The 21,022-nt window shown below is 39.0% G+C and overlaps 1 protein-coding gene across 2 annotated transcripts; it reads left to right on the plus strand.

Moving 5' to 3' along the window:
* The first annotated feature begins 522 nt into the window (after window positions 1-522).
* On the plus strand, window positions 523-20,062 carry ferry3 (FERRY endosomal RAB5 effector complex subunit 3). 2 transcript variants are annotated; one of them, XM_080474845.1, is made up of 14 exons: window positions 526-603; window positions 960-1,148; window positions 1,615-1,760; window positions 3,500-3,681; window positions 4,147-4,246; window positions 4,491-4,615; window positions 8,594-8,700; window positions 8,816-9,013; window positions 9,460-9,588; window positions 10,696-10,761; window positions 10,860-11,062; window positions 16,140-16,197; window positions 16,399-16,466; window positions 18,826-20,062. In XM_080474845.1, the coding sequence occupies exons 2-14, from the start codon at window positions 968-970 to the stop codon at window positions 18,916-18,918; spliced, it is 1,656 nt and encodes a 551-aa protein (XP_080330971.1). In that variant the 5' UTR covers window positions 526-603; window positions 960-967; the 3' UTR covers window positions 18,919-20,062. The 2 variants fall into 2 exon arrangements, with proteins under 2 accessions (XP_080330972.1, XP_080330971.1); XM_080474846.1 differs by lacking the exon at window positions 960-1,148 and having other exon boundaries at window positions 523-603.
* Window positions 20,063-21,022: the final 960 nt, after the last annotated feature.

A 21,022-nucleotide genomic window follows, 5' to 3' on the forward strand; every position in this document is an offset into this window, starting at 1 on the left:
CATTTATATGTGCTTGTATATATCATTTCATTATATTTTACATGCCTTTTCATGAATGCATTCAGCATTACTAACTTTATCACGTATTTTAACTGACAAAATATCATTCTTTGTAAATGGTTCACTAGCCCCACGTATAACAATATATTTTTACAATAAATTTGCTCTTTTGTCCACAGCGTCCACAGCGTCGATGATTGTTGTTCTTATGTTTTGGCCTGTAAAAAACCCATGACTTTAAAGGTTTAATCATAAACACTCAAGAAGCACTTTATAGTCGGGCCAGCAGAGAGCACTGATGTCCACAAAAAGAAAAATCAAGTAAATTCGATATTTAAGATCAGTAGATTCTTGAATCTGACAAGCTGATTTGCTTTGAAAAAAATAATCAAAAGTTAGATAAATGTGTGAAATATATGAATCTTATTGTAATTGTGTATTATGACGGCTGTGGTGGAACAATATTAAAACATACCACACACAGCCTGGAACCTTCGTGGCGAAAGTGCTTTTGCTGACACCGGGGCGGTGGTTTGACGGGATCAGCTGACTGGAACAAACTGCGCCCCAGCATCAACAATCAGAAAACAACCACACACTCTGGTATGTGTTTTTGCATTTTTAGGCTTTTATCCCTACCAAAGTCAACCAAAATGTGTTATTAATGGAGAAATGTTTTCGGTGCTCAGTGTCTTTCCCTTCGAGTGGAGAGGATTAGGTTTGTTTAGCCCAAATGTTAGCCGGTGATGCTAGACGACAGCAACAAAAACAGTACTGACGCTCATCTGTAATCAAAGTACACTTAAAATATGAGCAAAAAATATCAAGAAAGATAAGTTGCCCGTGCAGTTTTTTACGGGAATGCTGTGTCTCGGTGTTTCACATGTGTGTGACAGCGAGGAGAAGGTGTAGCGGCATGTCTGGCCAGATGTTTTACTGCTGCTTTGTGTTTTTTCTAGCTGTGATCATGAAGAAAATCAAAGGCAAAGCAAACAACACTGCCGAGAAGGAGTTTGTGTTTGAGTTCAGGGCAGGCAAACACAACTGCGTCCTCAAAGTGCCCCTGCAGTTTCCTGTCCAGCAGAATATCAGTGACCTGCATGGACGCCTGATGCTGCTTCATAAAATTCCATGCTACATAGAACATGGTGATTGTTTCCTTTGGTTTAGTTCAAATCAGTTTTGGGACATTTTATGAGTGCAGAAATATTGTGCATGTGGTAAAAAGAAATAATAATCTGAACTTTGTGTAATGTGCACACGTGACTCTATACCCTTTGACTGCATTTAATTTCCTTTGATAATGAATAGTGTATATCAATCAAAATGATTTGTTTTGGCGTTTTAAAGTGTGAGTTTCAGTTCAACCCATTCATGAATCTGACATTCCTCTGCTTCATTCACCGAACATTTGTGACAACTGTTCACATCCTTGTAAAGAACTTATGATCCTGTTTGTCCTAATTTCATTTACTGAAATTATTTCTCCTATCTCTTAATTTTTTATTTATATTTTTTTGGGTGAAAAAATGGCAGCAATCATGCATTTCATATGAAAAATGTAGTAAAAGGACCCAGACTTAGGTTTTGGGTTGTGTGCATCTCCTCCCACAGAGCTGAAATCCTCACTCTCCGACTTCATTGAGAAGGAGACCATTCTGGATTATGACCGAGAGGCAGAGCTGGCCTTGCAGAGACTCACAACTGGAGACGTCGATGTGAACCAGCTCACCAACGCTTGGAGCCGGTCTTATGTTGAGGTGATAACATGTTTCACAAACTCATCCCGTAAAAAAAATATACTCTCAACGCTTCAAACAATCAGATAGGTTGTTAATGCTCAAACTTCATTATTATTACTTGAAATTCTAGGTGGGTTATGACAAATAATTGAGCACTATTCATCTTTAGTGTGTTACCTGCATTCATAACTGAACGATTAGAAGTTGCAATGTCTTGGAAACCAAGTGTTGAAGAGTGAACATATTTTGTATCTTTACTGATACAATTTTGGTGATGTTTAATTTCACAAGCTTTCCTAACTTTGGCCTATTGAACAACACATTTCTTGATGAATTAATTCACAAGTATTGTCACTTTTTTACCGAATGCGGCTTTCAGTCACTGACTCTTTCATTTAGTGGTGAAGTAACTTGGGAAAAACCGCACTCTAATCTGTCTCACCCAGTTGTAAGACTTTCTGCTGATATGTAAAGCGTCCATGTGTTTATCAGTTAGATATTACTAGATTGTCTCTGTACGTTTATGACTAGCCCCTTGACGTCTGCCCCTTTGACGTATCTGTGGCCTTGGTGTTGAATTCAAATCATTATTATTGAGAGATGCAAAAAAGTAATTTATCTCATCAACTTTTTGCCAGTTCATCTTTTATTTGAATCAGCTTTAACACAGTCGGTGAAATATCTCGAATTGCTTTGGGAAGTATCTCTAACATGGCATGTCTATTTTCAATATGAACATAACGTTTAATTCTTGGCAGATATATACGAAGTTAATTTCAGACCTTGGCTGCTTAACATACCCTGATCATATATCCACTACTCCGTGTTCCTGTTGCGGCACCGCAGAGTGTTTCGGAATTGTCCTCGAATGCCCCCGGTAACTTTTGGGGTTGTCGCAGATCGTTGAAGTAATTCAAAGAGAAGTAATGCATCTGCAAATTGATTATTCATGAGTTTTGGAGGGGGTTGGGGGGTGGGTGGGGTTGATCTCATTACATGAACCCTCATGACACGTTTAATGTCTCTTTCTCATTTCACTTGGTCACACTTTGATGCATTTCTCACCACCGACCCAATATGTGTTGGTAGTTTCTCATATTTGAGAAGAAATGTCCCCGATCATCGCAATGAGTGGAAGATTTGGTGATTTCTCTAATGAAATGCTATATTTGTGGTTCACTGGAACATTATTTTTTATATTTAGGAATGTCAGTTAAATGATTTTTGTGTTTAAACTTCAACAACATGAACTCAGCAGGGACTTGCTTCAGCATTTCAAAATGACAGGGATTATGTCAGGATGTGTTATCAAACCCTGATGCACTCAGAAATTTAGGCTTGGTTACCAGTTCCAATTTTACTGCAGTCACACAGAAATATACATGGACGCTTTCCAGTATCCGTAGTGTTTGCTGCATGAAGACTCCTCTGCATGTATAAATAGTCATTTCAGATACTGAAAACTGTTGGGTTACTTACCTAATTATGGATGAGACGGATCAAAAATGTCCTGGGTTTTGAGCAGAATCTAACACAGAAACTGCATTTTGTCTTCCTCTTTTGTCCGTCACTGAAAATGTACTTTTCACACTTCCTCTTTCCCACTTGTCGTTCTTGCTCACAGCATGGGTGATAGATTGTCACCCACAAGGACAGTTTTATTTTTTATATTAAACAATAGAACAGCCTCTGCAATGAATCTATTAAGTGTGTATGTCTTCACTGTTCTTTGCTTTCCCTTTGTCTCTCTGTGTCAGACTACACTCGAACATGCTCGTCCCGAAGAGCCCAGTTGGGACGAGGACTTTGCAGACGTTTACCATGAGCTCATCCACTCCCCTGCCTCGGATACTCTCCTGAACCTGGAGCACAACTACTTCGTCAGTATCTCAGAGCTCATCAGTGAGAGAGACATGGAGATTAAGAAGTTACAAGAGAGGTGGGTGTCTCAAACTACAACCTAAAACATAAACCTTGTGCACAAACTCATTTTGTCTGAACTTTCACACAGTTCTTTACCTTTCAGTTCATTCAGAACAGTTTTTCTCTATCACTGTGTATACTGTTCATAATTCAATTTCACCTCACAAAATGCGACGGTGGCCTGTAGTTTTGCATTTAATAACAATACTATGTCATGAAGAACCATCTAAAAAAAAGGAATCTCTACTTTAAAATGTTCCATATTTCATTGAAGACTCAAGATCTGTATATTTCAAGCACATGGGGTTTTATTTGTATTTATTTGCAAATATCAAGGTTTAAATTATCCAAGACTCTCATCAGTTTCAATTTCCTGTCAAGAAGGGACATATCAGAACATACAATGCCTTTTTTTTATTTTTATATTGAGTAATGTATTTATGTGTTTTACGTAATCAACAAATAACTTCCTGTCTCGTAGGCAAGCTGCAGAAATGGACAAAGTGATGCACGAGCTGGGAAATACTTTGAGTGACCATGACGTGAATGCAGTGGCTTCTCAGCACTTTGATGCACAGCAGGTAAAATGGAGCATGAGAGCCTTGTAGTCTGCCATAGTTTGTTCTACAGCGATTGTTTCTCTTTTGTCTGCTAGTGCATTTGGAATGCAACTTCACTCATATTTCACACTCCCGTCCTGCTTGTAGCTTATAGTTCTAGCGACGAAGCATCATTTAAATGTTTTTTTAACGATTTTGACACATTGAATTGCCTTGAATGGTGCTTTATCAATACACTGGCTTTGCCTTCGACGACTTTGAACAGGTTCTGGAGAACAAGTGGGCCAGTGAGCTGAAGCAAGTGACCTGCATTCAAAAGCAGGAGTATCAGGAGTGGGTCATCAAACTGCACCAGGACCTGCAGAAATCCAACAACAGCAGCCAAATCAAGTGAGAGAATCTTCATGCGTTTATATGCATTTACTCCAAAAAGTGTTTTGCACCATTCAGACACAACACAAGTGAAATGGGGGACGACTAGTCCAGAAAAAACCAGGAGAAACACATTGAAAACATTAGATTAGTCAGAAAACAAGCTTGAAGTTGCCTTGTCATTGAGTCTCATTTATATAGTATTTATTTGATTCTAGCTACGTTTAAGCCTTTTTATTATTCCCTTTATGTGACTGACTGAAGTTTACATCTACATCATGTTGTTGGTCCCATTAGATGTTTTTTTCCCCCAATCTGAATTCAAGGTCAGCGATAACATTAATCCTTTTTACTTTGAGGCCAAAAACAATTATTTCAGTCATTTCTGTTTCAGCGAGGGGTCGTCGGGTCCCTAATTGAGGCAGACGTCCCCTGAACGCTTTGGGTATTTGGAGCACAAGGTCAGAGCGGCTGTAGAAATAATGGGTGTGTGTGTGTGTGTGTTGTCATTTGCACTTCCTCACACATTCCTATAAGTGTTCAGCTCCCCAATGGCATGATGTTGTCTGGGTCCGGCGATGTCTGAATGAAGCCCCGTCAGATTTCTAGTGGAATTAGAAAAGTCAAGGAAACTATAAACAACAGTTGTCCTTTTAGAGAAGCAAGCTGTAGTCACATCAAAGAGGCATCTTGAAAGTTGAATGTTGAATTTAATCAGCATCATGCTTCACTTTCTAGGTTCTAAGCCTCAGATTTCTTCAGGTGAGGTCGATGGATCAGCCGTAACATTATAACCACTTGCTTAATATTGTGTTGGTTCCCTTTTGTTGACGAATCATCCCTGATTCACTGAGACATGGCCTGCACACTCTTTCTGCACTTTGTTTCTTTATTAGTACCCCTATTATAACTTTTTTTTGATTTACAGTAGCTTATCTGTTAAATAGGAACTCCCCACAAGAGCTGCAGTTTGGAGATGGTCTGAGTCTAGCCATCACAAATTCGCCCCTATTTACCTCATTCATATCTTACATTTGTCAATTTCTTCTGTTTCTAATACATTACATTTAATGAGAAACTGTTATTTTACTTCATATATGCCACCCACTAATTGGTGTCATATTAAAGAAATAACCAGCGCTATTCACTTTACCCATCAGTGTTCATAATGTTGTGGCTGATCAGTGTAAGTAACAAATCGACCAATTTTATGCTGCATGTTTCCTCTTCGGCAGTGTCAAAGGGCTTCAACAGTCAATCTCATTCACCCTTTCACAAACATACTCTAATGTGATTGGTGACAAATTGCCGCGAGTGGTGCTTCCCAGCCGTTGGAGCAATTTGAGGTGTTTTTTGTTGTTTTTTATTGTCTTGTCATCGTCCGCGTTGACATGAAAACACGACGAGGCGAGGAGCGAATCACTGAATCTGCAACAATCAGGAGGACAATTCTCTGTGCCACCTGAGCCACGGCCGCCCTGAATGTCAAAAGATGCAGCGTGGGTGGTAATCCTCATGTAAACACGATGTGTGACGAAGACAACTGTGTCCTGGCCCAGATTAACCCCCCATTGACATGTGTCAACCATAGTTAGATTTTCAGCCTTTATGCTTGGTTATAGAGTCCGAAAGGGAAATGGTGTGTGGCTCATTGGGGGATTTTCTTCCGGTTTAAGCAGGAGTTTTTCGGATTTCTGAAAATATTTTGAAGTGTTGTATATTTAACGTAGTGTATGTATATATAAAAGCACAGATTTGTGTATGCCGACACCTGAACTGGCATTTCCAGCTTTTTTGCTGGATGAAACAAATACTAGTTCCTGCAGCATAACAATGTTGAGATGCTTAGGCCTATTGTTAAAAAGTGAAAGTACATTATGGCTTCTTGATGCTGGTTTGGGTGTAATTTTTAAATCATATCATCTTTTCTGAATGATTTTTTTGGGGGGGGGGGGGCTAAAAGACAATATGGCTCCAATATCGTTATACATAAAACAAACAAACATAAAGCATTCGGAGGATGGACAAACTTATTAAACCCCCCGCCATTTTCCACCAGTTACTGAGAAATACTTTCCTTCATGTGCATGTTATACAAAGAGATTTAAAAAGAAGAAAACATTATATAAATATATATGCACTTTATACGATGTGTTTTTACAACCCGGTCCTATAATGTCCACATTTGTGACCATGCTGTGTTATCCATGTAATTACAACATATCACATCTTTTTTTTTCATTTTTTTTTTTTCATATTTGAGCATTGCTTTTACTCTGTTTATATTTTATTTTCCCCATAATTGAATGCCACAAACTGAAATAGAAAAACTTTGACTTGTGTGCCCCCTTTGAATTTTAAAATGAGAACTTCCCCCCACATTATCGCCCCCATTTGTGCAGCCAATAAAACATTGAACTAAGCTGATAACAAATCCTTAACACTTATCATGACATAGAAATGTTTCCATGAGAACAACAACTCATTCAGTCGGCTTGTGTCGTGACATTAATTCACGGAGGGGGCAAAAAGAAATTTCCACTCAAGCAGAAGCACAGAAACGGACTGTAGGAAAAGTAAAACTTCTGATTCAATTAATTTACGTAAAAGGGAAGAAGAAAATGTAGTTTGAATGATTGATTATTGATTTTATTTACGATTCAAAAAAATGTATTCTTTGAAAAGGAAAAAGCATTTCTGTTATTACATTTCAAATGAATTTTTTGTCTAAATTTGCTTTCATTAAAAAAATATATATATTTGTGCATATTAATTTGATAAAGCCAATAAAATGTTTTGTTGAGGATTGATATATTGGGTTTTTAGAATTAGTTACGATTCGTACTGTGAGACACGAAATGTAACAGAAACCCCTCAGTGATTCACAGTAATGCTTGATGATGATTTAAATCAACGTAGTGCTTCACAGACAATGTGCTGACCTTGCATTTGTTTTTGTTTCTAATGGTGAATATCATTATTATAATGTGTGCTGTAGAACTTCAAACATTTTACGTCGGCACTCAAACTATGACTCAGCATTTTTAGTTCAAGCTTGTTAAGGACAAACTGCAACTCAGCTAAATTTCTTTTGATATTGATAGTTGTTACTTCAATAAATTATGCAGCAGCATAAAATAAATGAGTATAATGTCAACATATCATGCTAAACAAACTTAAAGAAAGCAATTAGTGAACAGTATTTATTCTGGGTTAAACTTTCTGTATTAGATGCAACCATTATATATCAATATGTAGTTCATTATTGCCTTTTGTTTTATCCCACACAAAAGTATTATTTCACGAGATCTGCAGTTAATATGCTACTTATTTCCGTAAACAGTATATTACATTAAGTCAAATATCACCTATATGGTGTCCAAACCTTAAAAAGCAGCCTCTTGTGTTGGTACGTTCCAGCTGTGCACCACTAAAATATATTTAGTTCATTGTCAAGAAGGAGTACAGAAAGTAGAAAACTAAAAATAGAATTACACCATACAATCAGAGTGTGTAGTCATTAAATGCACTTTGTATACATATATGATACTAAAGAGTAGGTGGAAAATAGCTTGAAGAGGAATTTAGAACAGTAGAGACAAGATAAAATACATACTGTATGTGTGAATGAAAGGAAAGGCTACTTTTTCCTTTATATAGCACAGTCAAATGTAAACAAGTGTCAGGGCTGATGTATGAGAGAAGGGTTGCACTGAAAGTGAAAGGGGAGAGTTACACAACAGTAGTGAGACCAGCATTGATGTATGATTTGGAGACTGGAAACAGGAAGCTGTGCTGGACGTGGCCGGAGATGGAGATGCGTAAAGGACAACGTTGGAATATGACGTTTGAGCAGTTTCAAAATAAATTGCATGGAGATGGTTTAGCTATTTAAACAAGTTCTTCCGTGCTTTTTACCTCCTTCTACAGTGCGTTGCATGATGAGCTTCTAATGAATGGATGGTTGTTTATGTGTTTTCGTCGGCTGATTCACAGCGAGGAGATTAAGGTGCAGTCCAGCCAGCTGTCCGAAGCAGCAGATTCCGGAGCCCGGATGTTCGAGGAGCAGCCTCAGCTGGAGGAGAGCTTCACCATCCATCTAGGTCCTTGACGTTTAACGCGCCTTCCTGTCTGTCATCCATACACATTTTTCATTTTTTTCTGTTGGACCACTGCGCCGGGAAACCGTATGTTTACGTCTGCTTTTTCTTTGAACAGGAGCGCAACTGAAAACGATGCACAACCTGCGGCTGGTGCGAGCTGACGTGCTGGATTTCTGCAAACATCGGCGACACGGCAACAGCGGCGCGAAGCTTCGGCGGCTGCAGACGGCCCTCTCACTGTACTCCTCCTCGCTTTGCGGTCTGGTGCTGCTGGTCGACAACCGGGTCAACTCCTACAGCGGCATCAAAAGAGGTCAGAGGAAGATAACATTTTATTGATCTTACTATACATGTGGATTTTTTTATATTTTTTCCCCTCTCTTTACGAACCTCAAAGGTTTATTTGGCTCATTGTACTGCAGTGATTCTCTGATTGATTGATTGATTCTCTGCTGTGATTCCTGCAAATGTCCTGTTTTATTTTCAGACTTGTGATTTGTAACATTCATATCTTGATTCTGCTCATGACTCACTTCGGTTGTCTGTCAGCTTCACAGAGAGAATAATGCTTTTCCTTCACACCTTTTGCTCAGTGACTAAGTTTATATTCTGTTTTTATTTATTTTTTAACATTTTTATAAATGTAAAGACAGAAGGAAGCTCTGACCTAACCGGCCCTGGGTTGCCATTGTATTTTCAGGCATTTAAATGTTTTTTTGTTTTTTTTACACCAATACATTTCCGTATCGACTCCCGCAGACTTTGCAACTGTGGCGAAGGAGTGCACAGACTTTCACTTCCACTGTCTGGAGGAGCAGCTGGAGGAGGTGCAGCAGGTGGTGCTGTACGCCAGAGCACAGCGGAGCAGCAAACAGAAAGACCAGCCTGGTGAGATGTTTTCAAAGTTTAAAGACACGCCGGCCAGGTGACGGCCACGTACAGCAGCAGCGCAGCATATTAAAGATGACTCATTCAGATTATGGTACGAGCATCAATCTTTAAGTCAGTTGAAGTAATGATATATATATATATATTTTTTTTTTTTTTGTTTGTTTGTTTTATTATTATTTTTTGCTTTGGTTCACTTTGATTCAGTTAGTTTCTGTTTTTCAGTTTTTGTTGGTTGTCTTTCTCAGTGGGCCACAAGATCAGTGGGGAAATTGGACTTCCACATGAATGTCGCATTAAGCGCTAATATTAGTTAAATAGGTCCAACATGCAAAAGCACGTAGCTTCATATGGCAATTTTTTGAAAATGGCTGCCAAGTCAAAGTTTCAGTTTTTCGGTGTCATTTACACATGGATAAAAGGAGCAGTCAACTTGTTGTCATGTCGGTTTTATGGCTTCTATCGTTCTCCTTTTGAAGATTAGTTTTTATTATCTTTTATTATTTTTATCTATTGCTCCATAAAGCCATCAAGGAAATGCTTCACGTGGCTGCTGATGTGGACGCTGACAGGAATGAGGAACATTGATTACTCTACTTCAACGTGGTTTCTATTTTTAGACGCGTAGTTGTAGTTTCGACTTTAACTTCAAATGAATATCTAATATTGATATTTATGGTGTTAAAACACATGTCTCTAAGAGGCATGTGTTTTGTTTTAGTAAAGATGGACTTTGAGATGTATTGCTTACTGATCTCGCTTTATGATTTTGATAAAGTTAGATAAAGATTAGTCCGTCACATGGGCCTGAAACAACACGTAATGCTTGCATCGCATGGATTCTCATATAGCTGGAGAATATCAGTGATGTGGCAGCTATGTAAGAGGGGGATTCAACAGTCAGGATATAGAAGGCACTTTGAATTGCTGCCACAGTGTTAATGGAAAACTTTGTCCTGCTCCTTTTCAAAGCACAACTTAAGTGGTTTATACATTGCCAGCTTACAAGCCTTTTATGGATGGTAGCCCCACCATCTGTGGTGCCGGTATTTTTCATACTTTTCATGTAACTTTATTTCAATCTGAATCTGTTTCCATTGTTGGCAGAGATTCAACGAAACGGTGACGATAAAAGCAAAAATATCGAAAGAAATCCCTCAAACATCTTACCAGGTAATTGTAAATTCCCCCAGAGCGTGCACATTTTTCCAGATTTGTTTTCTCCCTCCGTCGTTCCCTTTTCAAATGTTTCCTCCCATCTTCTCCTAAAGGAGAGTTTTACATCTCGCGGCACTCCAACCTGTCAGAGGTCCACGTCGTCTTCCATCTGTGTGTGGACGACAACGTCCGGTCGGGGAACATCACGGCCCGGGACCCGGCCATCATGGGCTTGAGAAACATCCTGAAGGTCTGCTGCACACATGACATCACCACCGTCACCGTCCCCCTGCTGCTGGTTCACGACATGTCCGAGGTGAGAGAGGCTGATGGCATGATGCTCAACACGTATGTACTTTTGACAATTTGAAAGCATCTATTGTTATATAGCTATAGTGACTATTTATCCAAAATGCTGCGTAATGTTGTAAGCAAATTCGCCTGTTTGTGGAAGTGCATGTCTCTTCTTTGATGGACTGGCGTTTGGTTCAGGGGTTCTCCTTCTCTTCGACGAACATTAGAGGGATGTCGGATCCAATTCAGCCACAATCGAGCGCCGAGGATGGTTAAATAATCACAGCTATTGATTACAAAGCGAGAAATGTGGATCATTTTTGTGTATATTTCAAGTGACCTAATTGAAAATGATGACTTTTGAGCCATCCACAGCTTTGTATCGTAAATGTAAAGCTTTATTTAACCTCTGGTTTCAAGTCAAATCCTGGGTTGTTGGCCTACATATAAAATGCTATAAGACTTTTAATTTCATAATGGCAAGTGGTAAAATAAAAATAGCATGTTTAAAAAAATAAAGTAAAATCAATTCAGAGGCTTGAAAGAAATACTTACGTCATTTCAGTTCAGTTTTGATTATTTATATACTGCCAATTACAACATGACAGGGCAGTCAGCAACAAACTGTTCAAACTGAACATATCAACAAACTGAAATATCAGACAGCTGTAAGCTTCAAGACAGAAATGAAGCAATTTGGAGCCTTCACAGTAACCATGAAAATATGTTGGTGTTTTATAAGGAGGATCCAGTTCCTTTAATCATTATCTCGAGAAGCAAATACACCCAAACTGAAATATATTCAGTTTGGGTGTATTTATGTATTTAATCATCCCATAACTGGTGTCGTTATCCAAAGTGGGTGGAAGGTAATGATTCACCTACAGTGATTTACCACCTTCAATGTTCTCCTCCTTAAAAAAAAAACACTGTTTAATTGGAGGGCAGATGGAAAGCTCCGCCACAAACAAACATAAAACCAAACCATTGAGCGTGGAAAAATATCGCTATACTACTCTTCAGTTTATTCAGGGTAACCGTGGCTACAGCAATTTATAAGCCGTTGTTACATGCTTCTTATGCAAGTTCCAGAGAAAAACCTCACACATAACAGAAGCCTTAAAACAGGTTCGGTGTCACGAAGCCATGAAAACAAGTTTTTCTGCACAATTCACAATGTAAAACCGGAATCTGATCTGCACGCACAGTGCTTTGGCAAAGAGAGAACACAATGCGCTAAAGGGTAAATGTTTGACTTGGAGTGTGTCGTTTTGTTATCAAACACTCGAGAAGATTAGGAGAGGATCCAGAGCCGGTATGTAGCTTTGGCAGTCCGACGAGATTTAATGGAATTTAAACATGGTGGATGGAACCATAAAGACTTGCACTAGGAAAGTAAAAACTTTTAAAACAGTTTGGTAAAAGTGACCCCCCCCCCCCCCCCCCACACACACACACACACACACACTCACACACACACTCACAATTAATAATTCAGTGATTTAAACTGATATTTGATGCCATTATTAATGCTGAATGTAATTCAATTTATTGTGAGAATAAAAGGTTACTTGGGTTAACCCAACCTGTTTGTGTAAACACATGAATAAAAACAGAAGTAGTTTTATTAGCTGACACATAATGTTGCTGCTTTGTTCAACACTTGGCTCTAGTTTGGATGGTTCTAGGAAATTGCACCACTTCCTCACAGTTCCACTGTGAAATTAGGCTGTCAGCTGTTTGACAAATGTGCCAATGTAAAGGAAGAAAAAAAAATAAAAACCTCCAGCTGTCAATTCATTTTTCCCTGAGCGTAAGACTCCTAACACAGAATGATGTCCCATTCTGGGAAAAATTGGGTTGCAGCATTCCAGTTGATAACTACATTGCAATTCAGGAAACAGTATTGATGCGATAAGGAAAATCCGTTTTCCATATGAACTGTATCTAAAAAAACATTACGCCATATTTCATTCAGATGAAAGGCTTTCATGCTATGGCAGGGCTGTTTATGAGAGTTGTTGAAATGAATTTCAAAGTGCAATAAAAACAACATTAAAAGACTTTGTACTAACATGTCACACAGCACGCAGGCCTGTTGAGACATGAGGCCCTCGAAGATAAAGTCCAACAAAGCTCAAAATATCGAGTTACCAGTCAACTGAAACACTATGTTGTTATTTCTCAGTGTTTGTCCCATTTTTACAGTTACTTTTGGGAGCCAAAATGATCAAACTCAGCTCTGGCTGCACACTTGAAGAGCCGTTATAGCCTCGTCCACTGACCAGTTTGTGAACTTCATGTATATCCCAATGGGTTTGATTTTTCATGTGTTAAACCTGATTCTCCCTTTTTGAACTGGTCCCAGGATGAGAGTGTCTTCCCTTCCTTTCTACCTCTGCTTGTTTGTATTCTGCAACCTCAGCGGTAATCTGACTTGTCAGGCACCGGCTGTGAATACGGTTTGTTGACTTAGTGCCACACAGCCGTGTGTGTAGAGCAACACCCAGCACTCACACAGTTGGGAGTAGAACAGCGAAAGCCTTCAGTGACTGATGGGAGTTTAGTGGGGTTTTTTAATACCACGCTTAGAAATGTCATCATAGTGTTTAATTTCCTCCTGTGGTTTGATATCCTTTCGTATTATTGTCTTTATTTAGAGGAGTATAATTAAAAAGATATAATGAAATTATGAGTAGGCAGCTGAGCTCATAGTGAGGGCCATAACAATTTTTCTACCTGTGGGCCAAATAGTAACGGATCATTTGACTACGTATGACATTTAGAGCTACTAATTTAATTCAGAGCGTGAACTGAATAACTATAAACCAAGCTTATTTTATCAAAATGTATGCATTAAATGATTCACAATTTCAAATCCTTATCGTTATGCAATATTTAAGAAGTTTTCCATTCACATGTGGTGAATTGACCTTCTTCCCTGCATAATATATATATTTTTAAATTATCTCACGGGCTGCAAGTGTCTGTCTTAATGCAATGCCTTGTATCTTTTACATACCGATGCCGTGGCATGTCTCTAGGATGCTACTAAACACATACATTGATTTGTCTACTGTGCAAGATTATGCCTGCCTTTTCAGTTAAGGCAGCCGTCGATATTTACCTCCCTAAATAAGATACGTTTGAGTCTCTGGTACGATGAGCCTACATTTCCCACCAGGCATCGCTGATCCCAAAAGATGGAAAGTCAATTCTCAACAACCCTCTGTCTACAGTGCACTCCTGCCACAACATGCCGAGTGCGAAAGACTTTTGTTGAAATAAGTTCATGTTTTTCACGTTTGAAGCCTTGAGAACCAGAGGGTCTTTAATTAATAGCGTTTGGTTGTGCATCCAAAATTTCCATCCGCCAGCTTCTTGGGTGTTTTCCTTGTGTAGGAGAGATGTTTACAAGCCTGTTTTATCATTACAACAACTGGAATAGTTTGTTTCGTTGAGTTTCATTCATTTTTTTTTATATAGAAAAATGAACACAGAAGGATTTGTTTATGGCCCCACAATACTTGTTCAAAAGTACGCTGAGACAAATTAAAGACTCAGTTTGAGAGTCAAACAATGGGTATTACAAAGCTTGACAGCTGTGACGGTGCTTTATGATTTTTATGATGACGGCAACCTGCTTGTTCAGTCCTACAAGTTCTGCAGGTTCAGTCACATAATGGAAAAACTCTATGAATGTACAGTCCTGTCTGCAATGCATCAAAACACTTTTTGTCTCTTTTATCAAAGACGACTAGGACATTGTTGATGTCATTTACATGAGCCAAAGATATGAGCTTTTACTTGACACGCCTGTCTCAGTTGCGTGCCTTGAAGTTGTTGCAGTTGTATTGGAGGAGCTTTTTTTTTGTTTTTTTTTAATTGCTTCAACAGCTATGCTGTAAATGTGACATCCAGTTAGAAGAGTCACTTCAGAAATATTTTTTTCTACTGCGTTCTCCTCAGGTATGCGCCATAATGAGTCGACATATGTGACACTCCTTTATTGAAATGTCATGTATTCATTGTTTGGGTCGCAAAAAGGGACAACATGTTAAAGTCAACACTGTGCACCAAGCGAGCAACACACAGGTGCATCTTAACAAAACTAGAAAGTCATTGAAAAGCTATATCTTCGTCAGTTATTCTTATACTCATGACATTGTGATACATGTGGCCTCTGGTTAAGAAATAGGAAAACTATAATGTCATTGTGTGAAATATTCTAATATATTCAGTTTTCATTTTCATGACTTCTCAGCTAAAATGCTAAAGAATACAACAAAAAAAGTGAAATATCCAGGTTTATGTGTGATAAATGTAAAACATTTGGAATCTTTGATATGTAGTTTAGACTCATGAAACACATGTTTTTAGACTGTAGCAGTATGCAGAGAAAAGTGAACCCGCAGAGAACATGCAACGTCAAACTAACCACTTGCAGGCCAAGCCTAATCTAATATGAAAAATCTGAAGAGATGTTACAGTAAAGTGCAACTTCAATGGGTGACAAAGACACTATAAAACGGTTATGAAGCAGGAACAATCAAATACAATCATATACAAACGGGAACTACTATACTGAAGACTAAAACTTTAAAAAGCTGTGAATATGTGAGGTGTGATTATCATATAAATAAAAATAAAATGGATGTGTGACTTTAAAAAAAAGTCAATTAAATTGGTTTCTATACAAATTACCGGTTTAAAATCCCACTTATGGGTTACAGGTTAATTCACTCATAAGATTTTTACTCTGCTATTTGTGTAAATACTGCTCTCATTGTTGATACAAATGGAGGCTTCCAGCGCAGCAGTTTCACAGTAGTACTTTTAAAAACACTTGCCTGTTCTTTCTTCATGTACCTAATAATCATCAGTTTAAAATCTCACTTCAGCTTTTTGCTTCCTGTTTCATACAGTATTTCCCATATCATGTTTCCATTTGACTTTAGCAATGTGGCGTGTGCAAGTTTTTGAGGAAACCAAATGTCATTAAGAGTGTAAGATTATACATAACATTAACACTGGATTAGAAAAAGAATAACGTTTAAAGTAAAATATAACAGGTTTGAACTTTTTTTTAAATCTTGCAGGAGATGACCATACCGTGGTGTCTTAAAAGGGCTGAGCTGGTCTTCAAATGTGTCAAAGGTAATAAAGATCGTAGATTTGACATTGATGGACAAGCTAAAGATAGAATGATAGTGATAATGGAGCAAATTACTTTTCAGCTTGTTGGTGAATTTGTACTACATTATTGAAAAATGGCAAAGTTTAAACAAACTACTTGTTACTGGCTTGAAGGAGTTATTAAAAGTCATTTCCAGAAACTTCTATTTGGTTTTATTACAGGTTTTATGATGGAGATGGCCTCATGGGACGGTGGTGTATCACGCACAGTTCAGTTTCTTGTGCCCAAGGTGAGATCTGAACTTTCAGTTTCACGACCTCAAGCTGAGACTGCTCAATTGTGCCTTGAGTATTGGCTTTGCTGTGATTTTTTTTCTTTTCTTTTTTCTTCTTCTTCTTCTTCTTCCAAGAAATGTATGCTTAAGTCCTCGTATGTACACAACATCACAAAAGGCACACCTGGCCAAGCATTGCATACCTCTGAATGCAGGAGGGGAGCTGTGGAGTGTTTGAAATATGAGCCATAAATCATAGATTATAGGGCTTTCAGTTCTTCTGCCCAGTACTTACACTGCTGTGATAAAAAGAAAGCTCAAAGACTCGATCATATAAATGTGTGATAAGAAATGGGATTAACGTGTTGCTCACCAGCACTGAAGTGGAATCACTTCCACCTTCCTGAAAAACCCTTGGATTTGTCTGTAATAGCTTATATAATGTAGATAAGTTAATGTTATTCCGCAGGTTGGGAAAAAAAAAAAAATTCAAGTTTGACTTTAAAGCGAGTTTTTCTGTCACATTTTTGAAGTAACTCAAAACCTGGTGACTGGTGTTTTATTTCAGGCTTCGCCGGGCGGTGTATACCTTTTAGCTTTTTGTGGTTTGTCGGGAAGGCAGCGGAGCCCATAGCATTATCTCACGCTGACGGGATAAGATGATAAAACAAGCGGCATCAAAAGACTCCCGACTGCGTCGGCTTCCTGTCAGCTACATGCAGACGTCATTCAAAATAGCGCCTACCGAAACGACATTGTTGTCTACACCTCCGAGAAATACTGTGTCTAAATATATGCCGTGTTTGTGTGTGGCAGCGGCTCTGCTTTTACGTTACTTAACATTCTTATGTGGCGGGTGGTGATGCTCATAGCGACACGGTATGCCCCCCCCACCCCACCGACCCACCCACACACACACACACACACACACACACACACACACACACACACACACACACACACACACACGACCCATTAAAGTCACAGCTGCCGGAGCTCATGTCATCTCAGCATCTTGACTACTGTTCTCTTAAAAAAAAAAAAAAAAAAAGAAAGGAAAAGACACCACCGAAGGCTGTTAACGCTAGACTTGAGCAATGTAGACCACATGCTGCGTTTTGACCGGCCCTGACCATCCTCGGGGGGACGTCTAAGACAAAATATGAATCCAATGAATGTTATGTTTTGTTCTCTTTTAAATGGTGCCACGTTTGTTGGATGTGTATGACGGTTAAAATGAGTCATTGCCAAACAGCTTTTCTTTGCTTTGTTTCCACGAAACACAAGTTTCTTTACCTTAGCTTTTTTGGAGTGATTTATAATGTTCTGGTATCCACCTATTGCCACCAAAGCAAAACATCATTATTTAGTTAAAGAACTAAAAAAAAAAAAACCAACTATTTTCTTATATTTGACCTTTGTTAGCACAGGTTATCTCATAAAGAGAAACTACAAGTAAACACAATGACTAACAAGTTTAAAACAGATTTTCAAATCAAGAAGAGAGAAAACAAGAAGAAGAGGATGTTGTTGTTTTTTAAAATATAAAAAATCTATATATTTTTTTATAAATAAGAATTCATAATCATAGATAATAATAATTATTATTATTATAATTATTATAATCAATGCACTCAAGGTCACCTAAAAAAGTTCAAAAGTAAGTAGAGAAGGGACAATGAAGGAGTCGATCCTTAGAGCCGTAACCTGTTCTGTCTGTGACATGAAGCAGGAGAGATGTGATGGAAGCAGTTTGTAGATGAAGGTATGTCAATGTAAAAAGTCTACGGATGCAAAATCATGGCCTGTTAACCAGAGAACACAGGCACAGTGGTGAGTGAAGGATTTATGTTCTGGTATGAACTGTAATGCTTCAGCAGGAAAAGGCATTGATGTAGTTAAAAAAAAAAAGGCGAGAGATTAAGACGAAATGTGGAGTTTTTAACCGCTAAGTCCATCCATCCACTTCCGCTTACCGTTTCCAGGTCGCGGGGGTGGCAGTCTGAGCACTGTCACCCAGATCACATTGCACTGATTAACCATTGAGTCTTTTTATTTATTTATTTGTTTTTACTGTAGTCAAGTGTCTTCTAGACAAACACGGAAAAATTCAAGACTGACTCATAGTAACAACAGTAGCTCATCGAAACCTGTTAAAGATTCTAATCATATTGAGCAGAACTGTCGTCACCGTATCGTTCAGACCTTCAAAGCAGTCCTACCCCCCTACACAAACAACTTAATTTGTCCTAATGTGCATTCAAAAAAAAAAGTTTCCTCACTAAAAAAATCACACCGTGGGAAGAAATGCTGATGAGAGGGTTTGTCATTTTCTTGTCGCTCACTAACTCCGGCTCGCTCTTTGTGTTGACAGAGTATTTCCGAGGAGATGTTCTACCAGTTGAGCAACATGCTGCCTCAGATCTTCCGCGTCTCCTCCACTCTGACGCTCACTTCAAAGCACTGATGAGGAGTCACGCGCCTCAAGTTCACCTGCACCAACTGAGAAGCTTTTTTTTTTTTTTTTTAACCCACATTAAGTAAATATATCAAGAGAATTTTTGGTTACATTTTTATTTTTTTTATTAAAAAAAAACAACATTCAATGTGATTTGGTGGCATTATAACTGTTAGATCAGAAGTGCAATATGATTTTACAGTTGACAGGGCATTGTTTGACAAGTTGGCATCGTTGCACCCTATGTGGCTGCTTGCGCTGTAAATACCCCGACAGGAGACTGGATTCACTGGTTCATCAAAGGTGCTGCTGCAATTATTGTTTCAATTCTCCAGGGTGCGGTTCTGGTGACACAGGGACTGCAAATATTCCTTTTGTTTTCCTCCTAAGGTGTGATCTGTAACTTTGCTCGTGTTCGGGAATCCGGCAGCAGTCCTTTTGACGAATGTCAAAAGCAGGCAGATGAAGAAAATGTGAATGTTTGGTGTTTTCTGGTGAACAAACCTGGTGACATCTCTTCAAAGGGCAAGAGTTTGCAAACCTGCTAAATTTGACTTTTTTTTTATTATTATTGTGTTTTCACCATTTGGTACCAAACAGATGGGTTTATAACAGTATGCCCATGGATTACTCCTGACAGATGACCACACTTCATGTGATATTTACTATCCTCATCTCTTGGGTAATTAGATCCACGTTAGTGGGTTTGGCCTCCTGCAGAGAAGCGACATGTTCTTGGCTCATCTGGTCCTAAAGATGAACTGAATGGCTGCTTATATGTACCGGGTGCGGGTGATTTCAATCTGCAGAGTTGCAGCCAGGATGATTTTTGTTTTCATGCAGGTCGGCGTGTGAACGTGCAAGGTGCTCAAAACAAAGACAAAAATGTGTAAAGACACAACACACTTAGTTTATGGGTCCACTGCCCATTGAAATTCGTCTCAAGTCATTGTAGTCCACATTCATAATGAAGAGAGTGTAACTGCACTGGGAATGCAACCTTGGTTTATCACCCAACACCATCACCACACACACACACATATATAAATGCGTGTTGTGTGTGTTGAACACTTGACTCTGCTCAAATTTGAATTCTGAATATTTCTTCATATGTTTTTATTTTCTATTAAAATGGTAACAATGCACCGACCTGATGATGTATTTTCTTTTCTTTACGAAGGTCAACGGAAACTCATGACTGAGTTTTGCTTGTAGAGTAATTACCCCCCCCCCCACCACCCCATCCCCCATGTCTTCTAACTGTGATGGCCGTTTGGTTCAGTGGCTTTATCGAGTGTTGATAGTTTATCCACAGAGACATAATCTGTCTGAAGTTAATAATCCTTGTCATTCGTTGGAATTTGAATCCCTGCACGTCATTTCAGACAGACAATCAATTCAGCTCGTCGGAAAGTTTGCCACAGCCTTGTTCAGCAGTGGTATTAAGCTGATTAAAGAGTTGACAGTTCAGCAACACCCCCCCCCCCCCCCCCCCCCCCCCCTCCAAAAAAAATTATAAAAAAAATGGTAGCAATAAACAAGATGGCCAGCTGGCTCTTACAGAGTTATGAGATTTTGTAATAGCATCATGTAGAAACCTGCAACTGTTTGTATTATGCTGCAATGCGGGGAACCCACAAATCTGTGAGACGATGTACTGCTGACTATTTGGCATTCTCCAAATTGGTCTCAGTGGCCTTGAGTGTTGGGTTTCTTTCAACAGAGAGCAGGGCGCGCAGATTTTCATGAGAGTCCACGTCTCCCTCCTCTCGCAGCGCTGCCCACGCTCGAAAGGAACCAGAACAATAAACTACCTTTTGCATACTGGGCGTAGAAAGTAATAGCCTTCCTTCTTCTATATCGTTTTACCCGACTTCAGCTCGAGCTGGCCAGCTTTACAGTTCAATGCATGGCAAACACGCTCACATTCACACCAAAATCACCAATTTGGGTCAAACGCATGACTGGTCGGAAACTGGAGTAGAAAACTCACATAGGCAAAGGGACAATGTCCAGAGTCCACACAGACAAAGCCGCCAAGTGAGAGTGCCGACCACTACACCACTGTACCACCCTGGAAAGTAATGATCCACGCACAAATATCTTTTTGCCT

The sequence above is a fragment of the Lipophrys pholis genome, assembly GCF_963383615.2.
Source record: "Lipophrys pholis genome assembly, chromosome: 11".
NCBI classification, from domain to species: domain Eukaryota; kingdom Metazoa; phylum Chordata; class Actinopteri; order Blenniiformes; family Blenniidae; genus Lipophrys; species Lipophrys pholis.

What these genes read in the sequence shown, in the direction of transcription:
- ferry3 (XM_080474845.1), top strand. Translation starts at nt 968, where the DNA reads ATGAAGAAAATCAAAGGCAAAGCAAACAACACTGCCGAGAAGGAGTTT. An exon ending in CAAACAGAAAGACCAGCCTG is followed by an intron (nt 9,589 to 10,695) that starts GTGAGATGTTTT and finishes CATTGTTGGCAG; the next exon opens with AGATTCAACGAAACGGTGAC. An exon ending in TTCAGTTTCTTGTGCCCAAG is followed by an intron (nt 16,467 to 18,825) that starts GTGAGATCTGAA and finishes TTGTGTTGACAG; the next exon opens with AGTATTTCCGAGGAGATGTT.